The sequence below is a fragment of the Hoplias malabaricus genome, chromosome 1 (genome assembly GCF_029633855.1).
Source record: "Hoplias malabaricus isolate fHopMal1 chromosome 1, fHopMal1.hap1, whole genome shotgun sequence".
In the NCBI taxonomy this organism is placed as follows: domain Eukaryota; kingdom Metazoa; phylum Chordata; class Actinopteri; order Characiformes; family Erythrinidae; genus Hoplias; species Hoplias malabaricus.
In genome coordinates this window covers 14,997,288-15,016,599 of record NC_089800.1, presented here as the reverse complement: position 1 = coordinate 15,016,599, position 19,312 = coordinate 14,997,288, and the positions used below count along the sequence as shown (strand labels likewise).

Below are 19,312 nucleotides of genomic sequence, written 5' to 3'. Positions count from 1 at the left end.
GTGATTAGTCTTGACAGATATCTACTGGAAAACTAAAAGGCTCTGCATGTGTTGTTGTTACTGCAAGATTTTATACTGTTTGGCCATTTTTTAAATCTATGTTTACTGGATTAATTTTTAAATTAAGCATCTGATTACCCAATTCATTATTTAATATAAAGTCACAGCCCTAATTTCAAGTTAATTAAGCTCAAGCTTACATTTCCTTCAGCATTAATTATGTTTCTCATGACCCAAACCACTCAAATCCCACTCTTATTTTGAAGTTCCGTTTCATCAGCCACCAGCCTTCTGCTGGAGCAGAAGGAATGGTTGGTGAGATTACAGTTTGGAAATGTCAGAAGGAGCAGCTGAAGGGCAGCCGAAAATTAGCTTTGAAGGCACCGAACCCACATACTGTGAAGGAATGGGACCTATAGGAGTGGCTGCAGGAAAAGGGCAAGGGAGGAAAGGGCATTCCCAGTGGAATAATCCAAAAGACCCCAAAGAAAGCAGAGAGGGATTTGGAAGAAAATACCAACAGATACATCTTGCACCAGGCAGACCCTTGGACAAGGATGGCATGATTAGGCACAGAGAAGTACTAATCATGACGGAAGGTGGATATGTTAGGACGTGAGAGGCTATCGGTCTACAGGATTTGTTCACACTTGGCATTAACTTTCAGTCACTGTGTTGTGTTTATGGTGATACTGTGCTTGTCCAATGTAGACAGCATGTTTACATTTGCCTTTTACAGTGTAATGCAGGTTAAACTGAATTAGTTCCCTATGTGATCAAAATGCCTTTTTAGGGGCATTTAAGAACAAAATCCAGGTATGGGATGTCTTTTAATGCCAAGTGTATACAGGTCCAGAGCCAGGCAGAGACCTTTGAATTTCTACCTCACTGTCCGGTGCAAAGGAACGACCAGGGGTACGGCCGCGGCCCTCCTGGCCCGGATATAGTTGGGCCATTTGGGCCAGATCCGGCTCACAAGACACTCGGATCCTGGGGACATTGGCGTTCACACCCAGCTGCCTGAGCTGGACCTCAGCACGCTCTCGCTGGGCGTGGGTGGGGGCAGCAGCAGGGTAGGAGGGGGGACGGGTGGGAACGTGACTGGGGGCCTGGTCAGAGTGGAGGAGGATGTGTGAAACCTGTGCCTCCTCGGAGCGTCCAGAGGAGTGCTGGTTCTTAGAAGGAAGCCGGGGCGAGTTACTTTGAGCTCGCCTCATCACCTGTATAGAGATTGGCATTGGAAACAAGACTCAAATGTAACAGACTTGAAGATGCTTTAGGGTCTTCTTTTTTAACCTTGTTGTTTTACCTGTTTAAAGCTCTGTATTAGGGCTAGGTAATAAAACATAAAACATGATTTGATGCATCAGCACCAGTCATCAGCAGGTCACATGGAGTTTAAGACAAATGGTCATACCTCTTTAGCCCAGGCAGGCTTGTCACTGGGGTTGACAGTGTCTTTGTAGTGGTAGAGCTGTTTCTTCTCTGCAGGTCGAGGATCCTGCTGCTGCTGCTGTTGAAGCGAGACAAGGTAGGCTCTCTCTTGCTGCAGCTGCCTCTGCAACCTCTCGGCCTGCCTCTGCTCCTCCAGCTGCTTCCGTTTATACTCCTAAATATACATGCACAGGTAGACTATCAGACAGACAGACAAAAATTGGCAGGAAGACACAAAGGTAGATACCCACAGGCACAACTGTAGACAGACAGATAAACAGGCAGAAATGTTCAGACAGGCAGACATAGAGATAGTCAGACAGACAGGAAGGTGTTAAGAGAGACAGACAAAAAAAGACAGGTACACAGACATATCTACATAAAGAATACAGACAGACAGACAGACACAGAGACATACTGACAGGAAATGAGGACATTGTCAAATTTCTTCAATGTTTCTAACATTTGTACAAACATTATGAGTGTTGTTAGATCAATCTAAAAGCCAAAACCAGGACTTTTATGAACTAGAGGCTTTGCTGGCTAATCAAAGATAGTATCTCTCAGCATTGTTAATAGATCCCTTCGCCTTCTTCTACTGGCACTTCAAAACAATGCGGTAAATCCCGGGTGGATAGCTAGGCAGATCATCAAACTGGCTGTGGACTGAAGACAGTTTCGGCTCTCCTCTGAAACTTTTTAATTGAGGCCTTTTTATCTACATCCACTGTCTTTGGGGAAACAATTTTATACAAACCCATTAGCTGAGTGAGATAAATCTATTGATAGCCAATTATCTCCCAACTCTAAATCTAATTTCCCCACAGCAATGAGGCACACGCTACAGAGCTGCTGCTAATCACCTCAGGGCTGCCAAAAATCAATCTGCCCAGTCGATAAGAGTCTGCCTGCACTGCAGTGGGAACACAGGACAGCCACATGCACAAAGCTAGAGAAACCCCATCCCAAAGGGAACTTATAGACAAGCACAGCTGTAAAAATGTCTGATATTTATTTAAATAAATCAGGATCTTGGCAACACCTAGCTATTTTTACAGCTGAACATTTCAATTCCGGAATACTTAACATTCTAAAGTGACAGCGCTTTTTTAATTTCCTCACTAAATTATAATTTAGTGGGTTTTAAAAAAACTCCTTCAATGCAATCAATCAATTGTAATCAATGGAGACATGTATGGTGTCCAAATATCGTTAGCTTTTCAGCAGAGCTACAAGGCTAATGTGGCTAAAGAGCAAGGGAAGCATACAGCTGCTAATTAGCCTTAATTATACGCTTGCCTTAAACCAGGAGTTAAGCAATTTCAAATTCACTTAGGTGACTTACACCTAATTTCACCGTATGAAATAATGTGATTTATAAAAATGAACAAATGTCATGACAAAATCTGGACTTCAAAATGGCTGGCACTACTGTTTATGTGATGTGAATATTGTCCACTTCTAGATTAGCCTCACAGTTCTAATGCAAAACGAAAAAAAAAACAAACTTAGGATGCCAAACATGTCATGGCTGATTTAAAAATGGCCGTACCATTTGAAGAGGAAAGGAGTTACTGAAGTGAGGAACTGAGTTCATATTCTTTACTTTGGATTGACCTGTAAAGCTACCATTTCAGAGATATGAGATTTTGTTATTACACGGGAAAAGAAAGGGATGCTATTACATATCGTCTCTACTGGAACACAACCACATATCTCCAAAATGCATCCATCCATCCATTATCTGTAACCGCTTATCCAATTTAGGGTCGCAGGGGGTCCAGAGCCTACCTGGAATCATCGGGCGCAAGGCGGGAATACACCCTGGAGGGGACGCCAGTCCTTCACAGGGCAACACAGACACACACACATTCACTCACACACTCACACCTACGGACACTTTCGAGTCGCCAATCCACCTGCAACGTGTGTTTTTGGACTGTGGGAGGAAACCGGAGCACCCGGAGGAAACCCACGCGGACACGGGGAGAACACACCAACTCCTCACAGACAGTCACCCGGAGCTGGAATCGAACCCACAACCTCCAGGCCCCTGGAGCTGTGTGACACTACCTGCTGCGCCACCGTGCCGCCCCTCCAAAATGCAATTTTATAGAATTTAATTTTTGTGATTTTGAACTATTTGTTTGAAAATGTTATTAAATGGTGATAGAGCACTAGAGGCAGAAATTTTCAAATTTTGTCAAAATATAATGACAGCTAGGATATCAAGAATAAAAGAGCAGAAGCAAAGAAATATGTGCCTCACTTTCTTTGAACTGGGACAAGGCTCATGCAGAAAAAAGGAAAAGGTAATTGGTCAGGGTTAGGGTCAGGGGTCAGTAAAGTGTTAGTTTACCAAGAGGAGAGCCTGCTCCTGCAGGAGCTGCTGTTGCAAGATTTCCAGCTGCCTTTGCTCCTCTTCCAGCTGACGACGGATATACTCCTAACGGCAGCACAGGGCAGAAGAGAACCCCACAGTGTGAGAAAGCGAGAAAAAAGAATAAAAAAAGAGCAAGAATGAGAGAGACAGAGAGATTGATAGAAAGAGACAAGACGACGCAATTGAGGTAGACAGACATTAAGAAAAAGAAAGACTATCAGAAAGCAATAGAATCTAAAAGGGGAAGACTGCATGAATATAAAGAAAGGTGGATATCGGAAAAGTAGAAGTTTCTTTTCATCTGTAATGTACACTGACAGAGCAGCCCAAGAGGAGCGAGCATATTGTAGCTGAGTAGTATTAGAAGTGAAAGAGAAGTGCATTAAGAGAATTGTCTTTTGTTCAAATACCATCTTGACATGGCAGTTTTAAAAAGAGGCATGCCAAATCATTGTGAAAAGAGGAAGACGTGTGCAAACCAAGCATTAGCCTTACAAACACTGATGGTGAAACAAGAGCAGGCACTAAGAGGAGCTGAATGTTATTTTATTTTATTTTATTTATTTATATATTTGTTTTTGCTAAAAGAAGTACTTTACGGAGACAAGGATCCTGTAACTGCCGTCCATTCTTTACAGCTTCATTAACACTGAGAATTTCACACATTCAGCTTGTATATTTTCTATCGAAAGATATTGGTGGTCTGGAACAACAACACATGATCTTACATGACCAATGACAAGTATCAGTCAAAAGTGTATATAAACCTGTATCAAACCTCAAGATACATTTTCTGTGAGTTGTAAGGGTTAAAGATACAGTCCTTTACAGTTCATACAGCAGAAAAATATTTTTGGCTCTGAGTACTCCCTGACAATGGAATGGATCCTGTGTGCGTGCGTGTGTACGTGTGTGTGTGTGTGTGTGTGTGTGTATGGGAAACAAAGAAAGAGACAGAGGGGCAGTGTGTCACTGTTCTTCACAGGGAAAATGTTCCAGCTAAAATGACTCTCCATCTCTCCTTTCAACACCTTTGCGCGTGTGCACAGTCTTCGCTGTGATACTGAAATGTCAGCAGTCTCAAGGGGTGTAAAAATGCAGGAATTTAAAGTGCTCATTCAGTCACATCTGGAATGTTACACTCAAAAATAATAACTTTTGTTGTGCTTGATTTTGGCTGTTTTCAAAAATAAAAAAAAGCATGTTGTATTTTTTTAATGACTACATTCCATATTAGGGCTGAATAATGTGGACAAAATTGTATGTTGCATAGTATAATCATGAGAGTCCTCTTATTTAAGTAACTGTGAAAACAGTTTAAATTAGGGTTTTACACAATAACTTTTTGGAGAGGGAGATTTTTTTCCTTTGTTCACATTTTAATTCCAAGTGCTTGCAACAATGTGGTCACATTTATGTGAATAAAAAGAGCAGAACTTCAATCAAATATTTGAAAGCATGGAATAAATTCAGAAAGAACAGTGATGGAATTGGTGAGCGATTGACACCCTGTTGGTGAGAGAGCTGCACAACCTCCTGGTAATGTGTGTTCAACAGGGATTCTCCAGCAGTGTTCAGAAGCGTCAGCGCTGTGTGATTGGAAATGTGGTGGGTGGTGGTGGTGGTAGGGGGTAGGGCAGGTTCCTTTAGGAGCAGGTTTTAAATATGCACTCCTTCCTGCGGAACATTCCCCTCCCAGGGGGCCTGTGAGTCAGATGGGGGGGGGGGGGGGGGGCTTTATGTAAGGAAGTGGGCCATCAAAAAACACTAATCTCCACATCACAGCGCTATGTAATAGGACACTGTATGAGTGGTCATCTGTATTAAAGGCTGTTCTCTCATATACTGAGGTGAGTTGCTCTGGATAAGAGGGTCTGCTAAATGCTGTAAATGTTTGGTGGAGGAGGTGGCCAGTGTACATGCATGCATGGTTCATCGTCATCATAAATGAAAAATAAATCAAAATTGCTGCTCTGTGCAAGGATCAAATTAAATGAATTTATGTTTCCAGTTCACATATTGTCATATTGATCATTTTTAAAATAAAGCTACATCATTTTATTTTAACACCACTAAGGATCACTGCCACGATCCTTTCTAGATTTAATTTTGTTCATACTTATGTCTGATTTTTATTCCTATAGCATCTAACCTTTTATATACACAGCAATATTCTCTACAATGATTGGATTCACCACTATATCACCTTTCAAACAAACACCAAAATTTGTATATTCTTAGGTCATTCTGTGTATCAGATTGCAAAGTCTATTATGTTTTTTGCAAATTAAGCAGAAAAAACCTGTACAGTGACTCGTGTATCTGTTTCCAGCAATGTGCTTAATGCATTTTTGATTTTGCAAGTGTGCACATGCCTGCAGATGTCCCTGATGCCATGTCCTCATGAGTATGGGTGTGTGTATGTGTGTGTGTGTGTGTGTGTGTGTTGCTGCTCTCTTTGCGCTTTCATCACTCAGTTTATCTCTTAGTGCTTAGGGAAGAGTGGGTGTTTGCTCGAGTGCACACTGTGTTCTTTTTTCCATTTCTCCTTTTTGTTGCTCCTGATGTGAGTAAATGTGGGTGTTGAGCAATGACCATCCATTCAACCTCCAACATTCTAATCAGTGTGTCAGAGAGCACGTACCTGCTCCCTCTCTGCATGTCTCCTCTCCTCCTCCCTCCGCAGCTGCTCCATTTCCTCATAGCGCCTCCTCTGCTCTCTCTCCTGCTGCTTTCGCAGTTCTCTCTCCCGACGCTGTTGCTGTAAGGACAACATAAGTATACAGAGAGTACACTGAAATATATGGAAGACTATGCAAATTAGATTTTTGCTAAACTGTTCCTTTAAGCCACAGCCTATGTCCAGACTGTTCCTGTAGTTGCACTTCCAAACCAGCAGGTGACAGTGTGTGTGATAGAGTGATAGAGTGATGTGGTTAGGCGGCTATGCTGAGTGGCCTTCCTCCAGCTGAGGCTTGTGACAGCGGATGTGTTGAAGCATGGCAGAATGACAAGTGAGCAGCAGGAGGATGTGCTCCATAAGAGAAAAGCTGAGAGACAGGCCCTCCACATACATTCATCCACATACAGTCTAACTGCCCCCTGCTAAGAGACCCCTACAGCACTCAGCAGCTACTGCAGCAACTCATTTCTTTCTCTCTCTCTCTCTCTCTCTCTCCTCTGTTTGAAGATATTAGGTAACATTCCTCTGTGATGATCACAAAATATCCCTGACTGGAGACATTAAAGAGTCTGAGCCTCGTTGTGGGACCATCACAGACCGAGCAGAGAGAAATGTGTGTTCTACTGTGATACACATCATTTATTAGAATCCCTGCTGTGTGTCATGGAGATAACATTTAAAACATTATTTTTCTGAGAAATGCCAATGGGCTTGACTCCATTCATACTTTAAAACAGAAAAATACTTGTCAAATATTTATAAAGGCTTGGCGTACCATGTTTTAATTATAAGAATAAGCCTTCTCCCCTGCTTCTTGCATCTTGGGCAATGTTTGCATATGCATGTTTCCACAATGGATATCAGTCAGGGACAGCTCAGTCAGTGACTCAGTAGGAAGCATTAACTTTCAAAGGAAAAAGACAAAATTCAGATCCCTCTCTTACTAACCCTGTTATCTTTTCATATAATTACCAGCACCAACTTTTCTTCTCTGTTCTCCTCTTCAGGTCACTCATGATCCTACCTCTTCCAGCCTCCTCCTCTGCTCCTTCTGCTCCTCAATGCGTTTCTGTCTCTCAGCCAGCAGTTGGCGCTTGTGTTCCTCATTCTGCTGCTGCTCCAGCTGCTGTCGCCGCAGAGCCTCAGACCGCTCCTTGTTGGCCAGCTGCAGCCGCAGAAAGTCTCGTCTCAGAGTGGACTCACCAGGGATGTTGATGATGGAGCTGTGGAGGGGCCGCAGGTGTGTCACAACATTCACAACATGTACACAGTAAATACACATACACGCAGACACATACAGGAGAATTTACCTGGGTTCACCAATGTCCCGTTCCTCCTCCTCTTCCTCACTGCCACTGTACTCATATTCTGTCTCATCTGCCAAACAAAAATGCCCAAAAGATTATATTCTCACTATTTAATCCTTAAATTATAATTCCTAAATTGATTTCATAATGCTCAATTTTAAAGGGAACATATTATATCTCTTTTTAAACAAGACAGAATAGATATATGGGCTATATAAATCATGTTCATGAAGTTCTTTGCACAAAATCGCTCTCACATAAAGAGATCTCACCAGCTCTATTCTTGCCAGTTTCAGTCACTTTCAGAATGAGCCGTTTAAGGGTTCTGTCACTTTTATGCAGATAAGCTGTTCCTGGCCACACCCCATGTTTACACAGGTGAGGGGTGGTGCCAGAGTGGTTTATGCAAATGTCCTTATTGTGACTTCACAATAAGGGAGATATATAAACAGCCTGTAGAAGCTCATGACAACTTTCAACGGACTCACAGAAAACACTTGTTTGGAGTGTTTATAGGAGCAGTAGAGACCCAAGTAGAAATACACGTTTATCCGTCCCTACGTCGTGTCGTAAACCGATTTTCGGTGTAAGTCGGAATATACATACATACTGTACGTAAATATCATACTGTAAGCACTTATCCTAACACCTATCCTCCTCGGTCCCGAGCCGCGTAACCATGTATTCTTCCGCCACGCACACAAAACACGAAGTTCGCGTTACGATGTTACGACGCAAAACCACTTAAGTCGAAACAAGGCTTTATACAGTAAATGGGAGATGTGTCGTAACCACGAAACATCGTAACTCGGGACTGACGTAACACGAGGACCGTCTGTACACACAAAAAGTTAGTTTTGCATAATATGTCCCCTTTAAGATTATTTTCAACCCTGAAAAAACAAAGAGCAAACTTAATATAATTCCAGAATTTATTACATTATTTCAGTATTTGACCAGAAGAAATCTCAGAAACTATGGCTGCAGTCCATTCCATTCAAAAGACCCCAAGACCCCACCCTCTTACCCCTCTCTCCTCTTTTCTTCTTGGTGCGGTCAATGTGGTCTTTAAGCTGAATGCGGACCTGCCGCTCATTGGTCAGGTCCCGAATGAAGGGGTGTTTGAGCAGCTGCTCAGTGCTGGGCCTCTGTGTGTGGTTCTTCACCAGGCAGCTGTCGATGAACGACTGAAACTTCTTCGACCTGTTGAGGAAGCCAAAGGGAAGGATGAAGCTAGATCCAATCCGCTCCTTGCTCCATTTCCTTTTATCTATAAACATGTTGATGCATTGCACAAGCCCTTTGATTTGTTTCATCGACGCCTGGGAGGGTAAGTCAAGGACAACAAACAACAACAACAACAATAACAACAGCTTCGAAAGCTTGGAATCAAAATCTGTCAGCACAACATCAGAACTCTAATTTACATTAACGGGAGTCAGTTACAGATGTGTTTCGCTGACAGCAACACTAACAAGCGCCGCGATTAAAGTAACAAATCTTGTTACTGTCACACCATAAAGGCAAATAAAAGGAAATGCAAGAACTGACACAAATCCATGTATGTGTGTTTGGTCACGAATTTCTCATTATAATGGTATCAAACTCTAGTAAGGGCAGATTTTCCACAAGTGGCTTCTACAGTGAGTGACAGCTTGGTGTCAGCTAACAAGAACACCATGATCAGGAGTTATGATCCTGTCAATCATCCAAACATGTTTGCTCGAAAACATTCTGTACTGGAAAAAGACAGCTCCTTGTCATGTTCAGACAAATCAAGATACAGTAATGCTGTCCTGCACATTTTAGTGTTTTCCCTTCTCTAACTTTCTCATTTCAACAAGGGATTTCTTAAATAGCTGTTTAGGGGCAGGTGTGTTTGAGCACCTAAATACACTGATCAGCCGTAATATCAATGTCTCCTTCTTGTTTCCCCACATAACTTCCTTCACAATGGCTCCGCTAAAACGTGTAGCACACGTTCACATTTATGGTCCATCAACCATAAATAAACAGCCAGCAACATTCTGTGATATCTGATGAAGGACTACAGGATGATTAACACAAATCTTGCAGCAACATATAAGCTACTTTCACTGATTTTACATCTGCAGGGTGGACCAACAAAGTAGGTGTGTCTTAAATAGCGACCCATAAGTGTGACAGCAAATCTTATAATATTAAAAAAAAAACTCCTAATGAGAAGTATCAGATGGATTTTACCGCAAAAACAAATATCTGATCAAGAAACATGTCCACACGCCAAGATGTTCTGCTTGCTGTGTCACTAGTAACATCGCAACGCACTGTTATACTTGTTTTTGCTCTATGTAAAACCAGAATCAGGTTAATTTACACATACAACTATCTTCATTCAGAAGAAAAAAGAAAGTCTGATCAGCACTTTAACTGTAACCTCTTGTGTACTCTGCTATCAGCGTTCAAGCTGGGATTTTTTTACAAACAGCAAAAGAAGTTATGAGGTGTTTAATATGATAAGGGATCTGGGGACGCGAGACTCACCACTTCTTTGACTTGAGTCGAGGAGCAGGGTTTCTGGGAATGAGGAACAGTGCTCGCATTGGGTGCATATCACACAGAGCTAGAGAGAGGGAAAGAAAGAAAAAGAGCGATGGAAGGAGTAAGAATTACAGAGATACGACACTCCTATAATATGTGGTTAGGTTGTATTTGGCAAAGAAATATTACATCACATTATTTTTGTTGCCAATTTGGCAAGATGTTCTTGGTGTCTTAAATTTCTACTCTAGTCCTTTGCTAGACCTAAGAGGCTAATGCATGCGACATAACTAAAGTAGCTAATAAAATTCATACACCCACATTAGCAGTGTCTTTGCTGATGAGTTATGTTTTAGCTGAAGAAGAAATCTGTGAAAGTTTGACTTGGAATAATAATTTGTAAACAACTGCTTATTAGAGATGCACTGCATTATACTTACGAGGAGCTCCCTCAGCCATTTCAATAGCTGTGATTCCCAAAGACCACAGATCACTCTGAAACACAGAAAGGAAACTGGATTATATAGAGAAGAATAGGTATGTCCTCATACCACTGGTTTGTTAGAACACGTGCATTCAGCATTGTCTCAAGCCCTGGAAATCCCTAAGGGACAGTAAGGCATTTGAAACCTTTAAAGTAAGTCCATAAATAAAGGATATTAGTCCATTACTATATAAAACTATTGTTGTAAGAAATCCACACACACACACTGACACATTTTAGGTTTTCTGAATGCTGTAGTAACACTGAATGCGTAATTATACAAGGCTTGAGTTAAAATACCTTGAAGTCATATGTGGCATCTGGATTCTCATCACAGGCAATGACCTCTGGAGCCATCCAATATGGTGTCCCAATAAACGTGTTCCTCCTACCAACAGTGCGGTCCAACTGCGCACTCACCCCAAAGTCCACTGTGGAGAGTTTACCCAGACACACACACACACACACACACACACACACACACACACACAGAGTCAGAAAGAAGCACTTGGCCTTAATATGTCACTGTATGGTAACAAGCCGAGAGGTCTTTGATGAAGTGTAGACGACCATCTGCCTCAGCGGCACTCTTTTCCTGTCACCACAGGCAGCGTCGTCATGGCAACCCATCATGAACGGCCTCGACAACTCCAACTGAAAGACTAAAAAGGCTAACAACCCTTCACCAAACTCTAGGAGGGCCACAGGTTCAGCGGCCTTTCCTGCTTGAATGTTTTTCGATTGAAGGGTTTTCACTGTACCAGGGATGCACTGCTATGAAATTTCTTGTTGTGGCCCATAGAATAACTTTAATTTTAATTATCAGACAATGTCAGGGGCAAGCTGTTGCAACAGTTAACTAATCCCCTCAATAACACCAACATTTTCTAGGTTTATTACTTGGGAGAAAAAATTTAAAAACACTTTTCCACAAGATATAAAGTAACATTTACAAACATGTCAATCTGTAATTAACATATCTTGAGATATTCCTACAATAAATAGGAATCATGATAAAGACGCAACTGTAGTGCTTGGACTCGAGCCCTAGTTACAGTGCAATGGTAACTGCACAAGTGTCACAGTTATAGCTGTAATTCCAAGTAATTCCCTGGTGCATCATTATGTCAGAATAACCAGAAGAATTACACACAAACACATCATGCTAACATCTCCTCTGCTTACCCAGTTTAACCTCTGCATTCTCCGTGAGCAGGACGTTCTGACCTTTTATGTCACGGTGGATGACCTTATGCTGATGCAGATGTGTCAGACCCTACAATAGAGATAAAAATATAAACACATTCAGAAAAGCTAGAATATTAAAGCAAAATGCTATTAAGAACTAAATTTTATTCTAGGACAGGGGTCACTAATAGGTGGAGAATGGTCCAGACCCAGACGCTGTCCCATCTGGACCTGGACCTGTAACTGATAAACTACTGTTTAATGTTGAACAGAGTGTTTGTGTTAAGTGGTGTTACTCTTCTAGTCATTACGGTTCAGGTTTAGCACTCCAGGAAACTACCAGACTAACCACATGCTTTCCGCATATCACATGTGAGGCTACTCAGGCAATCAGATCTGTGCATTATGATGAGCGCTGTGACTCAAATGAGTGTCATACATACGGCAGTGCTCCAGACGCCGCAGTCCTTGGGCCAGTTAAAATAGCCCAAGGGACGTGATAAAAGCTCTTTTGGGACACTTTCCGGATGACAGTGTTGTGTAAGGTTAATTCAGAAATATTAAAAATCAGATTACCAGTTGAAATTCTCATAACGCTGAACATGGATTCTGTTTATGGATAAAATCCTGTCTTTCAAGAGCCAGTGCTGTTAATGGATATAGTCCTGCCCTTCAACAATAAGAATCAATCAGATCACTGTTATGAAAAAGCAGTAATGTCAACTGCAACTACAAGACATGTGATTAGGGACTTTATTTAAAAATGCATATATATATTTTCAAAATCATTTTTTTATTTGTACATTTTTCTTTAAACGGGAAAAGGGCATTTTTCTTGTTATTTGTAATTATGTATATATTTGTTGAAATATATTGAAATGTAATTGAAAGTGTAATTTGATTTGACATTCAGTTGTAATTTGATTTGACATTCAGACAACCAAAAAATGATCCTAAAACTATACGGCTATTTTAATGTACAGGATATGGCACTGATCATAAAAATTTAATATTACATTTATTAGTTGAATATTAACTGGACCGGAATGGATTTTAATTAATTACCCCTGTCCTAGGGCATGCAGAAGGCCATCTAGAGGTGGGCGATATGATGAAAAATTATTATTTTTTAGATAAATTATGTCACAGGATTATTTTATTTGTATTCATTAAACAAAAATATAAAATAAATAACAGGACAATGCATACCTTGCATGTACATGTTATTATTTAATTTTATGATATCATCTAAACTTAGTGCCACCTGCAGACCAAAGGCTGAACAACTTACTCTGAGGATCTCTCTGCAGATGTAGGCCGTCCACTCTTCCTTCAGGGAGTTTCCTTTAGTGTTCTTTATCAGGTCTGTGACTGAGCCTGCACCACAGAACTCCATCACCAACTGCACACACACACAATATGGGTGTGATTTTTTCACTTAAAACTTGGCCTTCACAAACACATGATCTGTCAGGGACATTCAGCTAATTCAACCTTTGTGGAAGGTAATACTCAACAGAACAAAGCTGAGGACACTTCAGATGGGTCTGGCCTCTTATAATGGGTATTTTGTGAAGCAAAATGAACACTAACAATAATGCAGTTGTTCAAGGACACTGTAACCCATATGAATGAACAAATAGGTGTTGGAGTTATAGCACCACAGATTAATGGTTCAGATGATATTTATACAGACAGCCTTGGCACTGTTAACAGCGAGAAGTATCGGGGAGAAATTGGCTGATAAATTGAAAAGATATACCAGACAATCCAACATCATAAAATGCTTATCAAATGTGAGTCACAAGAGGCTGTGCATTGCAGCGATTTTGCAATGCTCAAAGAACTGGAGACCTTGAGGGATCTTGTAGAAACAATTCCTGTTTTTTTTTGACATATGGAAAATGGTCATTTTCTACATAAATGTTAGATGCATTGAAAATCAACTTGCCATTGACAAATCAGTGAGGCTTCCAAGAAGTGAACTGTACATGTCAATATCCTTTTAGACTGCAGGCTTCTGTAGATGCTGACACCAGTCATGTTCGCTGAGCAAGCATTCCTTGAGGGACTGTCCTCTCATGAGGTGTGTTAGAGTCTGCATGGATGTGTACATGTGTGCTTATGTACACGTGTTTGCACGTATGACTGTGTTGGCTGACCACAAGACAGTGATGGAGCATGTAGAACTAATCCTGTGTCACAGTGCAGCATGTCACAAGTCTGCAGTGTGTTGTGCTGAGAGCACAGAATGCTTACCACAAGGGAATAGTGTTTGTTCACAGCTCTCACACTCTATCACACACACACACATGCACACACACACACACACCACAGAACACACACATACTCACACAAACATAGGCTTATTTAAATACAACTGCAGAATGTGAACATATATAATTATTAAAATATCATGAATTGATCATACATTTTATACACACACACTGAACAATCACTAGATTAGGAACAGCTGTCTTGTATCTACATCCATTGTACATTTTGTTGACCATACAGGAGCACTTTGTAGTTCTAGAAGTACAGACTGTAGTCCACCTGTTTCTCTGCATACATTCTTATCACCATTTCACCCAGTTCTTCAATGATCAGGACACCCACAGGACCACCACCACACAGCCTCAAGTCATTGCCTCAGTGAGCAAGCATCAACATTCTTGCACATGCACTCAAACCATTGAGTGCGCAACTGTGCCTTTTCTGTGCATTTGGATGCTTTGGGACTGACCCATAGTTGGTCGTCTATTCCTGGTGGATTCTTCTTTATAAAAGCTCCATAGTAGGTGGCAATGTTGCGATGGTGGGAGTACTTTTTCAGCATGTTGATCTCTGCTTTGATTTCCTCCTCCTCATCCTGTCGGAGGAAACACACACACACCGCTGAGAAGAGGGTGAAGAAACTATTGTGTACATCCTGCTGTGTGCAAGTGCACAGTAAGCGTTGCAGAAGACAGCAAATCCAAGAGAAAGGGAGAGAGAGAGAGAGAGAGAGAGAGAGAGAGAGAGAAGAAACAAGGGCAAGAGAATGTTTTGCTTACCCCTGTGACATCCATGACCTTGATTGCGGCAAGCTGCCCTGTCTTGACATGGCGGCCCTGGAGAGAGAGAGAGAGAGAGAGAGAGAGAGATACATATATCAGTATAATATCACATTTCATGATTGCATTGGATTAAGTCTAATCCATAGCCAATAGAGTTTGACATGTGTTTAACCCAGACATGATTACCCTTTATATTATGAAACAAACATAAGAAAGTCATTCTGTGTTAAACCTGTTTTAAACATGGCTGCCCCCATGTGGGAGACCGGCTCTATGGAGCATAAACTGGTTAATTCAGAGCAAGGCTATTCTTCATGGTGACACTTCATAGAAGATAATGTGGAAAAAAAATTATCACGTTATTTAATGCAAAATGGGAGCTTCTGGGGGGTTGCAATTTCAAATGGTGTCTTTGATATAAAACAATAAATAGTTCCTAGCAAATTATTGAGTTTATGTCGTGTGTATTCAGACATAAAAGACACATATTTAGCAATAGCATAAGACCAGGATGTGAGGTGTTGTAATGAACTTGATTACTGCTAGTGTGCAATCACAGGTGGACTAAGCACATAAGCTTCTCTGGCAAATGCTTGTGTTGTGTAATAATTTAAAAAAAAAAACCCTCACTGCCTAGAATGACTGAACCAGGCTCAAAAAGCACTGTGCCTGGGCTTGGCTGGAGCTGCTGCCATTTTATGTGTGTCACATCGGCACCAGCTGACGATTTTGCTCGGATTGGACGAGCCCCCGAAAATGTTACGTAAGCTGGAGCATTCGGTTTGCAGGAATCTCAGGCCGGCCTGTGGACAGGAATGTGGAACTGGAGAGCTCTTTTCCAGGTTGCTGCTGATTGCCTCGTACTTCTATATTATTCTCCATCATTTCCCCAGAGTTCATATCCAGGACAAACACAGGGCCTCCAACCAAACAAAACAAACAACAAACACAAGAAGCGGGTGCCATGGATACGGATCACCTGAGCACCCACTGCTCATAGAGAAGAAAAGTAGGAAGACACACAAGATGTAGTGTGCATTAGGGCTGTCATTGCCATTAGAAATTGATATATTCTAAATCAGTTTTGACTATTAGTTCAGTAAATCAGAGTAGAGATTTCCAAAGATTCAAAAAATAAATATTGTAAAATGGTAAGAATAGAAAGAATTTAAGAAGACCTTGTAGTAAATAAATAAATGTAGAATTCATGGTAGTCTTAGTGTGCTATGAGTACACTCTGTAGCTCTCTTCAGAGGCAGTGAATCACCATCCACTGCTGTTCTGAATGAACTAAATACACTCACACAATTTTACACCTTCACCACCACTGCACTGTGAGACTGACAGAGGAAGTGTTACAGAGAAGAATCTGAAAAAGACAGAGAGAACATGCAGACAGCAAGCAAGACACAGAGCGAGAGAGAGAGAGAGAGAGAGAGAGAGAGAGAGAGAGACAAACTGAGAAAAAAGGGAGATACAGAGGGAGTGAATGAAAGAGTTTTTTATGTCTGAATGTGAGTCAGAGAGATGAAAATGAGAGGGATACAGACAAATTGTGAGAGGGAAACCAAAGAAATAAAGGGATGCAGAGAGATAGGGAGAGTACAAGAGAGAGCAAGGCAATTAAAAAAAGAGAGGAGAGTACAGGACAGAGCAAGAGAGATGCATGTAATATGAGAAAAATAAAGAAGACAAATAGGGAAGGAGGGGGAAAGAAAAGATGAAGGAGGGAAGAGGGTGAGAAAGGATGTGATAGTGTGTGAGAGTGAGAGAGAGAGAGAGAGAGAGAGTGAGAGTGAGAGAGAGAGATTGAGAGACACTTGTGAATCACAGGCTCACAACAGTCCCATCAGTCCTCATTAACGATTTTTCCACTGTCAGAAAGTATTAACAAACAGAGCAGCTTTAATTCACCACACAGCGGCGTGCAGTCACCATGACCGCTTGCTGGACTGGACAGCATCCTAATTACACTCTGCTCGTAAAACACAACCTTGCACGGACCTCTCTGGGCGTTCAAGAACTTTTGCCCTGAGGATGACATGCCATAGCATCTGCCCGTTAGTCACACATTGCTTATCAGTCTTTGGAAAGAGTCATTACATGCCATGCTAATTCACATACTGGAAAATGTGCAAATTATGATTTTATTACAGTAGAAGTCTAAGCCACGTAATGCTCCATAACATGTAGCTCATCACTACAAACAGCAAGCTTCATGAAGTTATGGTTACTATTTTTATTTATGTGACATTAGATTGGTTTACACTGCGTAATATTTGTGACGATTTTGCTGTTGTGGCTAACACTTCAGATTATAAAATTATTTGTTGCTCAGGAGTTAAGATAGGTGGAATTAAAATGTATAATGTGACCTAATCCATGGTGAGAGAAACCCACGCGGACACGGGGAGAACACACCACACAGACTGTCACGCGGAGCGGGAATCGAACCCACAACCTCCAGGCCCCTTGAACTGTGTGACAGCGACACAACCTGCTGCACCGCCGTGCCGCAACACAAAAGCTATTACCTGAAATTCATTTTGGATTACAGGCATTCCGTTTTAAAGGACAATTAGCAAATGTTTTCACTTTTTTATCTATTTCCACTTCTCAGCAAAAGTTTCTTGTTAGGTACACTTTCTTTCAGCCCCATAACACCAAGCTGTGTAAGCAGAATTATTCTTACAAATGATTTCTGACTTCTTTAAGATCAGAAAGCTGCCTGAGATGATGGTGAAAGACTGTTGCGAGTTGTGGGGATTGTCACAATGTGCTCCACCAACGTGTAAAGCCACCTGATACCCAGCTGTTGTAAAATTGCCCTTTGAAAATATTGAGCGAAACTTGTTTCAAGTGAAAAACCACTAGGAAATGAAAAAGTGACAAAAACGGAAGTCAGGAGGTCAGAGTCTGAGAGAAGGTTTATCTCAGCCCACAGTCACCACAGATTCCACAGACTGAGACAAAGAGACTGAGAGAGAAGTGTACCCTATAAGGCTAAAGTACAGCTGCAGGGGCACATGCTGTTACATAACAAAAATGTCACCATTGTTGTCTTCATCTTCATTACAGCCTTAATCAAATGTGCTCCTTTTCACAAGAAAGCTTCCTATTGCTAGCTTGTCTCCTGGAAAGTATTAATCAAAAACACCCAGTCCACAACTGCGAGCCAACACTAGCATCGTCTTGCTTTCTCTCTGCAAGACGACTTACCAAATACTACAAAACATACTGTTTGTTAATTGGTACAGTGGCAATGTGTGATCGGTGAATGGGGTAACCGTAATGTAAACAAAGTCCTTCAAAATAATTTGATGAACAAAGATGCAGTTTTCTAAAGGTGGTGATGTCTGCAAAACTAATACAGCCATTTTATAAACACTCCAAAAGTGTACATACAGTACATGAGAAAACATGTATTCCCATGTCTGGAAATTTCATTATAAACTGATCAGTAGAAATGGTCGTTTTATATATTTTGGAGATATATGTTATTCTTTGTACAGCATAATATTTATAGGGATATGTTGGTTAAATTAATAATAAAGGGTTGTTTATTTTTTTTAAATACGTGAAATAAACATATTTATCATAAAAACTAAAAATATTATAAAGTGTCTTTTCCCCTAATCCACCCAGCCCTGATATACAACGACAAAATACTTCCACTGCTTCTACTACCACTACTATAGATGCCTGAAATGTTAGGAAATGGCTCTCAGCAGAGTGTGAGTATCCACTCTGAGATGATGCTTAAAGGTACTACTGCTCTTAGAGTGATGTTAGCAAGCATTGCTGCGGTATTTCATCACCAGTCCTGCAATCGATTGCAGTCCTACTGACCTGAGAAAAAGCATGGCAGCCAGGTGGAAATCTCGAAGAGTTTCTAAAGCACAGCTGTAGCCAGTTGTATATTTGCATGCTTGTGTACACTCAACAATACCTAAACTGAAACACCCAAAAGCATGAATTGTTTTCAAATCAGGAAGTCGTTCTGGTCTGGGGTTTTTTTTTTTCCATTTTCGATGGCACTTTAAGTCAAAAAAAAAAATTCACTACTTCCTCTTCCGTCTCCTAGCAACAGGCCTGGCAGGTGGAGGAGGTTGAAGATTTTCACACTTTTGGCCAGACAAGCTCATTTCTTTGCTGAGACATGCGACCTACCATGACCCTCTCAGATCCATCTCTACAGTAAGGAGAGAAGTGATAGGTTTTACAGTCTCTCAGCTCCCCCTCTATACACAGATG

The 19,312-nt window shown here is 41.2% G+C and overlaps 1 protein-coding gene across 4 annotated transcripts in view; it reads right to left on the bottom strand.

The window, feature by feature from the left end:
- The window catches only part of tnikb (TRAF2 and NCK interacting kinase b), a 65,405-nt gene that overhangs the window by 21,004 nt on the left and 25,089 nt on the right, over positions 1 to 19,312 (bottom strand). Inside the window, exons 3-16 of one of the 4 annotated variants that reach the window (XM_066660954.1) lie at positions 15,056 to 15,112; positions 14,746 to 14,871; positions 13,291 to 13,401; positions 11,997 to 12,087; positions 11,112 to 11,242; positions 10,768 to 10,822; positions 10,331 to 10,409; positions 8,835 to 9,010; positions 7,811 to 7,877; positions 7,525 to 7,723; positions 6,462 to 6,578; positions 3,794 to 3,880; positions 1,418 to 1,609; positions 885 to 1,220 (exon numbers count right to left, since the gene is read on the bottom strand). In XM_066660954.1, the coding sequence (XP_066517051.1) occupies positions 885 to 1,220; positions 1,418 to 1,609; positions 3,794 to 3,880; positions 6,462 to 6,578; positions 7,525 to 7,723; positions 7,811 to 7,877; positions 8,835 to 9,010; positions 10,331 to 10,409; positions 10,768 to 10,822; positions 11,112 to 11,242; positions 11,997 to 12,087; positions 13,291 to 13,401; positions 14,746 to 14,871; positions 15,056 to 15,112 (1,824 nt within the window). The remainder of the gene's footprint in view (positions 1 to 884; positions 1,221 to 1,417; positions 1,610 to 3,793; positions 3,881 to 6,461; positions 6,579 to 7,524; positions 7,724 to 7,810; positions 7,878 to 8,834; positions 9,011 to 10,330; positions 10,410 to 10,767; positions 10,823 to 11,111; positions 11,243 to 11,996; positions 12,088 to 13,290; positions 13,402 to 14,745; positions 14,872 to 15,055; positions 15,113 to 19,312) is intronic. The other 3 variants (XM_066673591.1, XM_066666756.1, XM_066679496.1) reach the window with 3 other exon arrangements.